We start from the raw sequence: 14,003 nt of genomic DNA, 5'->3' as shown, positions 1-14,003 counted from the left end.
AGGTTCTTTACTCAGAGAGTAGTAAGGGTGTGGAATGCCCTGCCTGCAACAGTAGTGGACTCGCCAACACTAAACGAATTCAAATGGTTATTTGATAAACATATGGATGATAAGGGAATAGTGTAGATGGGCTTTAGAGGGGTTTCACAAGTCGGCGCAACATCGAGGGCCGAAGGGCCTGTACTGTGTTGTAATGTTCTATTGTTTTATGCCTGGTGTTTAGATCACACTGAATTTAACCTGCCTGGTTTGTAGATCACACTGAATTTAACATGCCGGGGGTAGCATTCTCCCCTACCCGGCGTGACGGAGGGTCCCGGCGTAGGGGAGTGGCGCCACCCACTCCGGGGTTGGGCCTCCCCAAAGGTGGGGAATTCTCCCCACCTTTGGGGGCCAGCCCCGCGCCGGAGCGGTTTGCACCAGAAGACTGGCGCAAAAAACCGGCGCCCCCGGCAGCGGGGCTAGCCGAAAGGCTTTCGCCGGTCGGCGCCGGCAGTGACGTCACTGCCGGCGCATGCGCGATGTGGGGTTCTCTTCCGCTTCCGCCATGGCGGAGGCCGTGGCGGCCGCGGAGGAAAATAGTTCACCCAGGGCACTGGCCCGGAGTCTGAGCGGGGGGCCCCGATCGCGGGCCAGGCCACCGTGGGGGCACCCCCCGGGGTTCGATCGCCCTCCGCCCCCCCCCCCCAGGACCCCGGGGGCCCGCTCGCACCGCTGATCCCGCCGTTCCAGAGGTGGTTCAAACCTCGGCGGCGGGAGAGGCCTCCCAGCGGCGGGACTTCGGCCCATCCGGGCCGGAGAATCACCGCAGGGGCCTCTCCGGTCGGAGTGGCGAGATTCCTACCGCCACCACTTCCCGGGTGGCGGAGAATCTCTGCCACGGCGGGGGCGGGATTTCCAGCGGCCCCAGGCGATTCTCCGACCCTGCTGGGGGTCTGAGAATTTTGTCCCAGATGTGTAGATCACGCTGAATTTAACATGTCTGGTGTGTAGATCACACTGAATTTAACATGCCTGATGTGTAGATCACACTGAATTTAACATGTCTGGTGAGTAAATCACATTGAATTTAACATGCTGGTGAGTAAATCACACTGAATTTAACATGCTGGTGAGTAAATCACATTGAATTTAACATGCTGGTGAGTAGATGTGGCAGGTGTGTGGTTGGTTGTGATATTTTATTTAAAGGCGAGGCTCTCTCCAGATAAGCCTCCACTATCCCCTCACATATAATTGCTGGGTGCGATTACATCTGATTTGAATGATCTGTATCTGTGGGCGGGAGGCTGAATGTGGACCAAACTCCTCCCTCCCCGCCCATTGCAGAGCGGGGAGGCTGCCGGGGTTAAATACTGAGTGGGGGCGAGGCACAGTCACCAAGCGCACACAGAACCCGTCACCGGTTCACAGTGTGAGACCAGGGAGAGAGAGAGACTGACCCAGAAAGTAACCTGACCAACTTGGGAAACAAATTCAGCCCGATCATGGTAAGTGGGTCTGAAAACGTGCAAATGATGCGGTAAATCGACAGCAAGCAAATAAAATGCTCCTGCCGATAGGTTCGGGGCGGTGTAAAGGATTGAAAGTGTATCAAACGTGTGGCAGTGTCTCGGTGCGAAGAAATGGAGGTTTGAGTTAGTTTGTGGTCACACACGCGGCGGGAAGTGAAACTTTTGCACTTTTTTGGCATTGGCTTCCCAGTCCAAGCTACATTTTTTTTTTGTTCAAAGGCAACGTGTTTGAGTGGGGGCTGGGGAGACGATTGGCCCGTGGATGCCTGTGAGAGAGGGGGAGAGGGAGGAGAGAAGGGAGCGGTGAGCGTGGGGGGAAGGAACGGACAAAGTGGAAACATTGCGCGAAATTGACACGTAATCGACTGGCGGCGGCTTTGTTTTGATGTTGACACACTGGCACCATTTCGCCGGGGACACCTGCCAGAAGGGGCTGCAAAGGGAGGGGGGGGGGGGGGGGAGACAGGGCATGGTCCAGGGGTGTGGGGGGGGGGGGGTGTGAGTAGGTCCCAGAGGTCAGGGGCAGTCATTTGGGTCAGTTCTGGAGGTTTGGGGTGGGGTGGAGGGGTAAGCTCCCAGATTGTCCTGTAACAGGAGCCGGGCCTCTCTGATAATCTGATCTCCTTCCCAGGAATAGACAAGCTACCAAAATAGGTCATCGTCTGTATCCACACACTGTGGGGAGATTTCATCACAGGGACAGAGAGTGTGAACTCTCTAACCTGCACACAGGCCCTGCATATGCTCTCTCCCTCTCTCTCTTTTTAAACATAGTCACCGCAAAGACCTTGACTGTGAAAGCTGACACACTCCTTGGCGAGAGGACACATCACCAGATTGAACCCAGTCAATGTGCTGGGGGAAATGCCCCATCACTTATTCTATTCCTCCCACCTGGATTTGGTGGGTGTGTGGGGGTTTTTGTTTTTTTTTTGCAATCACTCCTTATTTTTTTGAGAGGCGCGAAGGGAGGGGGAAGAAAATGGTTTCTCTTTTGAAGGACTTAAAAAAAAAAGTGACATCCTGCTCGGAAACAAACCAGAGGAAATGATCACCACCCCACTTACCCCAGCAACAGTGCTCTGGGGAGGCCTGGTGTTAAGGAGCACCCCTTCCCCACCCAGCAGGATGTCTAGCAGTCACTGCCCGGGTGGGGGGATAGTCAAGAATGGATCTTGAATGACCAAGGTGACATCTGTATTATCTATACATTGTAATGAACCAACGATTATTTACAGTGTCGGTATTAATTCCTTTGAAATGTCTTTACTTACTTTAACCTCTTGGGCTTGAGTCGTGTCTCATTTGAATAGTGTTCATAACCTTCGTTCCGTGAAATGTAGGATTTTATGCAGACTTTGCAACAGGGGACTGTGAGTGTGATGTACAGTAAACAGGAACCAGAAATTCCTGTTGACTGGAGATATTCACAAAACCTGTTTTGGGGGGAATATTTTCCCATGTTCAATTTCTCGGGGGCCATCTGCGTCCCCTCCCCACTCCCCCAGAAACTCTGTGTGGCCTGGGCCCCACTGTGCCCTACATTATTGTGTACACCCCATTGGAATATTGTGAGCCGTTTTAGGCCCCGTATCTAAGGAAGGATGTGCTGGGGCCTTGGAAAGGGTCCAGAGGAGGTTCACAAGAATGATCCCTGGAATGAAGAACTTGTTGCATGAGGGACGGTCGAGAACTCTGTGTCTGTACTCGTTGGAGTTTAGAAGGATGAGAGGGGATCTCATTGAAACTTGCAGAATACTGAGAGGCCTGGATAGAATGGAAATGAAGAGGATGTTTCCACTTGTGGGAAAAACTAGAACCAGAGGATACAATCTCAGCCTAAAGGAACGATCCTTTGAAACTGTGATGAGGAGGAATTTCTTCAGCCAGAGGATGGTGAATCTGTGGAACTCTTTGCCGCAGAAGGCTGTGGAGGCCAAATCACTGAGATAGATAAGACCGAGATAGATAGGTTCTTGATTAATAAGGGGATCAGGGATTATGGGGAGAAGGCAGGGGAATGGGGATGAGAAACATATCAGCCATGATTGAATGGCGGAGCAGACTCGATGGGCCGAATGGTCTAATTCCGATATTTTATGATCATTCAAATAAAGGCAAAATACTGCAAACGCTGGAAATCTGGAATAAGAGTCAGGGGTTGGTCAGAGTTTTAAAAAAAATAATTTTTATTGGAATTTTTACAAAATATAAACATCTTAACTCTATTAACAAACAACCGCGGTAACACCCCAAGAACAATACCCACCCAACTTCAAGAGCAACTTCAAACAAAAGGAAAAAGAAAAAAAGGATTTAGGTATATGTCCGAAATCCTCCCTCCTCCAACCCACACCCCAGAGAGCACCCTGTCCCGTACCCCACGTGGGGGCAACAAGGGGAACCCCTCTATCTGCCGCCTGGCAAATGCCCTGACCTGCATGTACCGAAACATGTTCCCCAGGGGGGAGCCCAAACTTCCCCTCTAACTCCCCCAAGCTCGCGAACCTCCCCTCCACAAACAGGTCCCTCGACCTCCTAACCCCTGCCCTGTGCCAGCCCAGAAATCCGCCATCAATGCTCCCTGGGACAAACCGATGGTTCACCCGTATCGGGGCCTCCATCGAGCCCCCCATTTCTCCCCTGTGCCGTCTCCATTGCCCCCAAATTTTGAGGGTAGCCGTCACCACCGGGCTTGTGGTATACCTCGTTGGAGGGAGCGGCAACGGCGCCGTTACCAGCGCCTCCAGGCTCGTGCCCACACAAGACGCCGCCTCCATCCTCTTCCATGCTGCCCCTTCCTCATCCATTACCCACTTATGCACCATCGCTGCGTTGGCAGCCCAATAATACCCACAGAGGTTGGGCAACGCCAGCCCCCCTATCCCTGCCTCGATCCAGGAACACTCTTCTCACCCTCGGAGTCCCATGCGCCCACACAGTGATACTCCTGTTGACCCTCCTAAAAAAGCCCTTTCGGGATAAGGATGGGAAGGCACTGGAACAGGAACAAAAACCTCGGGAGCACCGTCATCTTAACGGATTGCACCCTCCCCGCCAGTGACAGCGGTAACATATCCCACCTCTTAAACTCCTCCTCCATCTGCTCCACCAACCTTGTGAGGTTGAGCTTGTGCAGGGCCCCCCAACTCCCCGCCACCTGGACCCCTATGTACCTGAAGCTCTTCCCTGCCTGCTTCAATGGGAGCCTACCAATCACCTCCTCTTGATCCCCCGGATGTATCACAAACACCTCACTCTTGCCCAAGTTCAACTTATACCCCGAGAAACCCCCGAATTCACTAAGAATCCTCATCACCTCCGGCATCCCCCCCACCGGGTCCGCCACATACAGCAACAGGTCGTCCGCGTACAGCGACACTCGATGCTCCTCCCCACCCCGCACCAGGCCCCTCCAGTTTCCTGACTCCCTCAATGCCATGGCCAGGGGCTCAATTGCCAACGCGAAGAGCAAGAGGGACAGGGGGCACCCCTGACTCGTCCCCCGGTACAGCCGAAAGTACTCCGACCTCCTCCTATTCGTGGCTACACTCGCCATCGGGGCCTCGTAGAGCAGCCTCACCCACCGGATAAACCCCTCCCCAAACCCAACAACTCCCACAAATACTCCCACTCAACCCTATCGAAGGCCTTCTCTGCATCTAATGCCACCACTATCTCCGCCTCCCCTTCCACAGCCGGCATCATAATAACGTTGAGGAGCCTTCGTACGTTTGCATTCAGCTGCCTTCCCTTCACAAACCCCGTCTGGTCCTCATGAATGACCCCGGGCACGCAATCCTCTATTCTAGTGGCCAGGATCTTTGCCAGCAGCTTAGCATCGGCGTTCAGCAGCGAAATCGGCCTATATGATCCGCACTGCAGAGGGTCCTTGTCCCGCTTCAGGATCAAGGAAATCAGCACCCGTGACATAGTTGGGGGCAAAGCCCCCCCTTCCCTTGCCTCGTTAAAGGTCCGGACCAACAGGGGGCCCAACAGGTCCAAATACCTTTTATAAAATTCCGCCGGAAACCCGTCCGGCCCCGGCGCCTTCCCTGACTGCATGCTCCCTATCCCTTTGACCACCTCCTCCAGCTCGATCGGCGCCCCTAGTCCCTCCAACTGCTCCTCCTCCACCCTCGGGAATCGCAGCTTGTCCAAGAAGCACCCCATTTCACCCCCCTCCACCGGTACAGTTCCCCATAGATGTCTCTGAAGACCCCATTAACATCTACTCCCCTCCGCACCACCTTCCCAGCCCTACCCGTCACTCCCCCAATTCCTCTGGCCGCGTCCCGCTTTCGGAGCTGGTGTGCCAGCATCCTGCTCGCCTTCTCTCCGTATTCATACACCACCCCCTGTGCTTTCCTCCACTGAGCTTCCGCCTTTCTGGTAGTCAATAGGTCGAATCTGGCCTGAAGGCTACGCCACTCCCCCAGCAATCCCTCCTCTGGGGCCTCCGCATATCTCCTATCCACCTGCACCATCTCCCCTATCAGTCTCTCCCTCTCCCTCTGCTCCCCCCTCTCTCCTGTGGGTTCGAATGGAGATCAAATCCCCCCTCATCACCGCCTTCAATGCCTCCCAGACCGTCCCCACTCGAACCTCCCCGTTGTCATTGGCCTCAAGGTACCTCTCGATACACCCCCGAACCCTCTCGGCCACCTCCTCATATGTACGTGGGAGAAAAACGAGTATGCCCTGGCCCTTGGCCTCGCAAACCTCCAGGGGTCCACCACCCCCCCCCCCCCCCCCCCCCCCCCCATCTGGTCCATGAAGCCCCTCAGCACCTTAGCCGCCGCCGGCCTCCTACCCGTCCGGGACTTGGATCGATCCAATGGGGGATCCAGTACCGTGTTGAAGTCCCCCCCCATGATCAGGCCCCCCACCTCCAGGTCCGGAATGCGGCCCAACATACGCCGCATAAACCCCGCATCGTCCCAATTTGGGGCATAAACATTCACCAACACCACCCGCTCCCCCTGCAGCTTACCACTCACCATCACATATCTCCCGCCACTGTCAGCAACCACATTTAACGCCTCAAACGGCACCTTCTTCCCCACCAGGATCGCCACCCCCCTACTCTTCTCATCCAGCCCTGAGTGAAATACTTGGCCCACCCATCCCTTCCTCAGCCGAACCTGGTCCACCACTCTCAGGTGTGTCTCCTGGATCATGGCCACATCCGCCTTCAGGTGCGCAAATACCCGGGCCCGTTTGACCGGCCCGTTCAGCCCCCTCACATTCCAGGTTATCAGCCGGATCAGAGGGCTCCCTGCCCCCCCTCCCCTGCCGATTAGCCATACCCCATCCCTTGCCCACCCCCGGCCAGCGTCCCCCGCTCTGCCAGTTCCCCACGGCGGCAATCTCCCCCCCCCCCCTCCAGAACCCCCTGCGTCCTCCAGCTCCTTCCTGACTGTTTCAGCAGCAACCCGGTACACCCCCCCCCCCCCCCCCCCCCCCCAGGCTAGGACCCCTCCTAGCCACGCCCCTCCCTCCACAGCACTCCCGTGAGCCAGCTATCTTCTGCTGACCCCGGCGACTCCCGCCCTACCTTCGGCTCCTCCCCACGTGGGACCGCCCCTCCTCCATTGTGCCCGTCAACGGGTCCCCCCCCCCCCCCTCTTGCGCGGGAAAAGAAAACAGCCAGAACCCGCGCTTCTCAGCCCCGGCCCCGCTCCCACCATCTCACAGTGCGGGAAACCCGCAGAAATCCCGCGCTTCCGCCCTGCCGGGCCCCGCCTCCTCCAGGGCCACTCCCATTGTCAGTCCCCCCCCCACCAGCTCCCCGAACTCCCCGTTTACCCCTCTGCCCGAACCCGTCCACCCGACCCCTGCTTGAAAACCCATATAGAAAAAACAGTACGACATCACCCCACCCACCCTAAGGCCAACCCACTTCTTACACTAAACCAAGCAAATACAAATACAGTATTATACAACATCCCCCATCTTAGACCCTCAGTTTGAGTCCAATTTCTCGGCCTGCACAAAGGCCCACGCCTCCTCCGGGGACTCAAAATAATGGTGCCGATCCTTATAGGTGACCCACAGACGTGCCGGCTGCAACATGCCGAACTTCACACTCCGTCTGTGGAGCACCGCCTTCGTCTGGTTAAACCCGGCCCTCCGCCTCGCCACCTCCGCACTCCAGACCTGGAAGATCTGCACCTCCGTGTTCTCCCACTTGCTGCTCTGCTCATTCTTGGCCCACCGGAGCACACACTCACGATCCACGAACCGATGAAACCGCACCAACACCGCCCGCGGCGTCTCGTTCGGCTTGGGCCTCCTAGCCAGAATTCTGTGGGGCCCCTCTAACTCCAGGGGCCCCTGGAAGGACCCAGCCCCCATCAGCGAGTTTAACATAATCACCACATAGGCCGCTAGGTCCGACCCCTCCAGCCCCTCCGTGAGGCCCAGGATCCGCAAATTCCTCCTCCTCGACCGGTTGTCCAGCTCCTCGAACCGCTCCTGCCATCTTTTATGGAGCGCCTCGTGCATCTCCACCTTCCCCGCCACGGCCACGACCTCGTCCTCCCTTTTGGAGGCCTGCTGCTGCAGCTCCCGGATCGCAGCCCCCTGGGCTGTCTGGGTCTCCATCAGTTCCCTGTTAGTTACCTTCAGGGACTCCAGCAGCTCCAACTTCATCTCCTGGAAGCAGCACAGCAGAGTCGCCTGCTGCTCCTGGGCCCACTGCTTCCAGTCCCCCGGGTCTCCGCCGGCCGCCATTTTGTCTTCCTGCCCCCGTTTTTTCAGAGGTGCTTTCTTCGGCTTTTTTTCTGCCCCACTCCTGGTCCGGACCATGGGACCGTTGGGGTCGACTACTGCCCTCTTTCCCCCGTTGGGATTTGCCGCTACAGCTCCGTTGGGGGCCCTGAAAAGAGCCCCAAAGTCCGTTCTCCGCGGGAGCCGACGAATGTGCGGCTTTACTGCTCATCGCCGCCACCGGAAGTCCGGTTGGTCAGAGTTAAGGAGAGATTGACCTCCTAATCTCCTCCAGCCCCCTCTCCAACTAGATTTCGGATTCAAGTCCCACTCGTGGCTCAGAATCCAGGCTGATTTTCCCAATGCTGCATCAGGTATTCTGTCTTTCCGATGTCGAATCCAAGTTTCATTTGCTCTCGCAGGCGAATGTGAAGGATCTCACAGACACTGTTTTAAAGAAGAACATGGGATTTTCCCCAGGTTTAGGTGCCTGGCTACCAACCAGAGAAGGGGGTTTAAAAAGGAATTATCTGGTCTCTATCACATTTTGGGCGGGATTCTCCCAGACCTGGGCCGGGCCGGAGAATCCCCGCGACCTGGCCGCGCCGGCCCGACCCTGGCACGCGATTCTCTGCAGAGCGGAGAATTGGCGCCGGCGTGGCGCGGGCCGCCCTGCACCCGCCCCCCCCCCCCCCCCCCGCGATTCTTCGAACCGAGTCCTGCCGGCGGCGTTCTAGCCGGCTCTGAGCCGGCGGGTCTCGGCGTTGAAGGGTCGTGTGGCAGCCTGTGGTGGGGGAGGGGCCTCCGATGTGGCCTGGCCCGCGATTGGGGCCCACCGATCGGCGGGCCGGACCCTCTAGCTGGGAGCCTCCTTTCCTACGCGCCGGCCCCCGTAGCCCTGCGCCATGTTGCATCGGGGCCGGCGCATTGAAGGAAGCCGCTGTGCGCGTTGGCGCCGGCGCCACTACTGTGCATGCACTGATCCCACGGCGCACAGTTCACGCCGGGGTCAGCAGCTGGAGCGGCGCGAACCGTTCCAGCACCGTGCTGGCCCCCTCTCGGGGCCAGAATTAGTCCTGGCAGCGGCCCGTTCACCCCGTCATAAAACGCGACGGCGTTTACGATGGCGTGGACCCTCTGCCGCGGGAATAGAGAATCCCGTCCGGTGTTTGCTGTGTTTCCTACATTGCAACAGTGACCACACCTCATGAAGCATTTGATTGGCTGGAAAAGTCCTTGGGATTCCTAAGGTTGTGAATGGCACTTTCCTGCCTTCTTTTCTTTCGGTCCTTCCTTGTTGCACTGCGAGGACAGGAGCAATAGACACATGGGAGCCCCCGCACCTTCAAATTCCCCTCCCAGTCACTCCCACTAGCCTGACTTGGAAATATATCACCCGTTCCTTCACTGCCCTGGGTCAAAATCCTGGAATTCCCTCTCTAACAGCACAGTGGGTGTACCTACACCTCATCTTGATTAAAAACACAGCATATTGAAATAATTAAAAGCTTCCAATTATAGAGAAGCTCATCACATCACTCGGAATCATAAAGCTATTCATGGCTGGAGTTTCCTCTTTGAACATATTTTCGGGTGATGCCCTGTGTTGTATCCATTGCAATGGATACAATGGAATTATATCCAATGGAAGGGGGCCAATGGCAAATATTCTCCCAACCTCATTGACTACTCCCAACGTAAATGATTGTAAATGAACAATGGGTTGCCAACTCGATTGTACATGGTCCTGGAGATGCCATCACGTGAACTCCTGCCCGCTTTCGACTGCCCAGTCCTATATTCCTGCCATTGGCCATCCAACTTGCCCATTCCACCTTGTTCCCGTTTGGTGGCAAGAGTTAGTGTTTTCTCTCTCGATTTTGGGCGAAGAGTGGTGTCCTGAAGATCAATCTTTAATTTATTGAGACTCCAGGCCGTTGTGGAGGATTGGTACCAAGGCGACACCTAACCCCTGCCATATGTTACTTCTTTGTTCAAAACTTGAAGTTTTAATTCATTTCTCCCTCACATAGAACAGTACAGCACAGAACAGGCCCTTCGGCCCTCGATGTTGTGCCGAGCAATGATCACCCCACTTAAACCCACGTAACCCGTATACCCGTAACCCAACAATCCCCCCATTAACCTTACACTACGGGCAATTTAGCATGGCCAATCCACCTAACCCGCACATCTTTGGACTGTGGGAGGAAACCGGAGCACCCGGAGGAAACCCACGCACACACGGGGAGGACGTGCAGACTCCACACAGACAGTGACCCAGACGGGAATCGAACCTGGGACCCTGGAGCTGTGAAGCATTGATGCTAACCACCATGCTACCGTGAGGCCCCCAAATGCTACCGTGAGGCTCTCATAGGCACATAAGACCCTGCAATTTGGGGATGCATTTTCAATTTTCCTTGACTTATTCCATACGCACTGTACGATAAGAAAGACTAGTTTATGAGGAGACGGCTTTGAATAAGGTTCAGAATTCGTCTGAAGAGACAGGGATGTGATTGCTCACTCCCACACCTCACATTTGAGAATGTGGTTAGTCTAGTGGGCAGCGATTTGTTCAGACTTGGGGAAGGATTAATATTCAGGAGGTTTGGGCGTATTGTAGTTACAACGTGTGTAACAGGCAACCTTTTAAACCACACAAATTGCTTGGTGCCCAGAGGACATTCAAGGCCCATGCACATTGACTGTTAGGCACATAATCGAGACTGGTGCTCCTGGTGGGCCTACAGGGAGAGTGACGCAATGGCGGACGTGCCGTCTTTCAGATGAGTTGATAACCTGAAGCATCATCTGGCCTTTCAGGTGAACACGAAAGATCCCATGGTGCCATTTTGAAGAAGAGCAGGGGGAGATCTCCCTGGTGTTCTGAGTGACACTTATCTCTCCACCAAAGAGATCTTACAACACCAGGTTAAAGTCCAACAGGTTTGTTTCGAATCACTAGCTTTTGGAGCACAGCTCCTTCCTCAGGTGAATGAAGAGGTGGGTTCCGGAAACATATAACATTGGCCTGAGGAAGGAGCTGTGCTCCGAAAGCTAGTGATTCGAAACAAACCTGTTGGACTTCAACCTGGTGTTGTCAGATTTCTTGCTGTGCTCACCCCAGTCCAACGCCGGCATCTCCACATCATGCCCTCCACCAAAGTTAAACCTTCTATACAGAGATGATCGGGCCATTGTCACATTGCTGTTTCTGGGAGCTCCCACGCCTCACCCCAAATTCCTGTTCGCAAATTGGTTGCCAAGATTCCTACATTCCAACAACTACCCCACTTCAAAAGTGCTCCTCTGACTGTGAAGCACTTTGGGACATTGTGAAAGGGGCTACACAAATGCAGGTTCTTTTCGGTAAATGACTGCAGCACACCCACCCTCCTGGTTTAGCTCACTGGAGGGGCTGGTTTAGCTCACTGGGCTAAATCGCTAGCTTTTCAAGCAGGCCAGCAGCGCGGTTCGATTCCCGTACCAGCCTCCCCGGACAGGCGCCGGAATGTGGCGACTAGGGGCTTTTCACAGTAACTTAATTGAAGCCTACTCGTGACAATAAGCGATTTTCATTTTCATTATACAATGCAAGGCCTGAGACTTTGTGTTTTGCCCGGATAAAGTGCGCACTGTAGAGACGATTACCTCCACCTAATTCAGAAAGAACTGGGAAATACTCGAGCAAAAAATACATTCCATTGCAGTGTTGTAACCACAAACTCCATTCAGTTTGGATGTACCCTGTGCCTGTTTGTGCAGGGCTTGTGTAAGCATGTATAGTTGAGTTTACTTCTGCACTGAGATGAGGGAATGTTGAAGCATTCCAGTGCCGTGCCATTTTAATTTTTCTGATCTATTTTCACAATCCTAATTTTTCTTCTGTGCGTTACCTGACTTCTCTCTCTTACCTTCCGGCTTTCTCACATTTTTGGCTGCCATAATTTGTTGAGGTATAATGCTGTGCTGCACAGTTAACTAGAATCTCCCAAAATGAATGATCCATTCATTTAATTGAGTTATCCAAATTGAGTTCACACTCGGCAGATCCTGCCAGTTGTGTGATTTAAAAACAAAAAATTAGTTGACAGGCCAGTATTTATTGCCCACCCCTAATTGCCCGAAAACGGAGTGGATCTGCCATTTCAGAGGGGCAATTAAGAGTCAACCACATTGCTGTGGAGCTGTTGTCACATGTAGGCCAGACCAGGTAAAGGTGGCAGATTTCCTTTCCTAAAGGACGTGAGTGAACCAGATGGGTTTTTAAACAACAACCAATGATCATTTCACAGTCACCATAACTAGGGCCTTGATCTTTGCTCCGGGATTGGAAATGCAAAATCAAGACATTTCCCCCACCCGGGAGAAATGTGCTCTGGAAGTTGGAATTTTCATTCTGGGGATTCACTGGGAGTTGGGTCCACTGCCGGTGAAATGGAAAATCCCGCCAGCGGAGAATCCAGCCGAGCCAGGCTGGGCGGAAGACTTGTCTCTGCGCTCCGTCACTTTTTGTCAAAGTTTGAAAAAACAACAATAAGCAAAAACACATCCCTCCACCCCTCACATGCACACGCCTCCCCCGAACACTCCCCATGCTCCGTCCATGCCAAGTCATGTCTTTATATATCCTCCATGCCAACCTATACTCTTGTACCCATAGCAAATAATGTTTTTTTAACATTCCAAACATTTTTAATTTAAAGGGCGGGGTATTTAAATGCCTTCAGTGCTCCCTTTGACAGTTGCTTTTGGTAGGTCCTCTTTGCAGTTTTGACAGGTCCCTATGACGGGTGCTTCTGACAATTTTGCCAGTTGAGCTCATTAAATCATAGAATTTACAGTGCAGAAGGAGGCCATTCGGCCTATCAAGTCTGCACCAGCTCTTGGAAAGAGCACCCTGGGCAACACGGTAGCATGGTGGTTAGCATAAATGCTTCACAGCTCCAGGTTCCCAGGTTCGATTCCCGGCTGGGTCACTGTCTGTGCGGAGTCTGCACGTCCTCCCCGTGTGTGCGTGGGTTTCCTCCGGGTGCTCCGGTTTCCTCCCACAGTCCAAAGATGTGCGGGTTAGGTGGATTGGCTATGCTAAATTGCCCGTAGTGTCCTAAAAAGTAAAGGGGGGGGGGGGGGGGGGGGTTACGGGTATAGGGTGGATATGTGGGTTTGAGTAGGGTGATCATTGTTCGGCACAACATTGAGGGCCGAAGGGCCTGTTCTGTGCTGTACTGTTCTATGTTCTATACTCAAGCCCACATGCCACTCTATCCCAGTAACCCCACTTAACCTTGTTTGTCACTAAGGGCAATTTAACATGGCCAATCCACCTAACATACATCTTTGGACGTGAGAGCTTGTGCACATTTATGCCTATTTTTAACAATTCCAAACAACGCTAACCTACCCCAAAGGGCACCTTACCTCCACCAAAGGTGGGACCAGATGCAAAGGCACACCGTACTTCTCCAAAGGGCTCCCTTGACTATCCAAATGCATGCACCAAGCTCAGACCTGCTCTTACCTGGTCTAAACTGCACACTCCAGGTATCAGAATCCTGACCTACCTGATCATTTCAATGGAGAGCTGCCTCAATAAACCACACATGCATGAAACCTGCACTCCCCCATCCGTAATGGGAAGTGCAATGTTCGGGTGTGACGTAGGCTGCCATTTTCACCACAAAAGAGAGATTCTCTGCCATGGTAAAAATCTGGGCCTAGCTTTTAATTCCAGGGGCTGGATTCTCCGTCTCGCTGCACCCGTTACCTGGG

At 54.0% G+C, this 14,003-nt stretch overlaps 1 protein-coding gene across 1 annotated transcript in view; it reads left to right on the top strand.

The window, feature by feature from the left end:
• Nucleotides 1-1,342: 1,342 nt before the first annotated feature.
• Nucleotides 1,343-14,003, top strand: part of LOC119962181 (tubulin alpha-4A chain-like) — a 37,443-nt gene continuing 24,782 nt past the window's right edge. The window contains exon 1 of the mRNA XM_038790136.1: nt 1,343-1,490. Coding sequence (XP_038646064.1) covers nt 1,488-1,490 — 3 coding nt within the window. The 5' untranslated portion in view covers nt 1,343-1,487. The remainder of the gene's footprint in view (nt 1,491-14,003) is intronic.

Source organism: Scyliorhinus canicula, chromosome 2 (genome assembly GCF_902713615.1).
Source record: "Scyliorhinus canicula chromosome 2, sScyCan1.1, whole genome shotgun sequence".
Taxonomy (NCBI): Eukaryota; Metazoa; Chordata; class Chondrichthyes; order Carcharhiniformes; family Scyliorhinidae; genus Scyliorhinus; species Scyliorhinus canicula.
The sequence above is the reverse complement of the archived record's forward strand: the minus strand, read 5'-3'. Positions and strand labels throughout refer to the sequence as shown.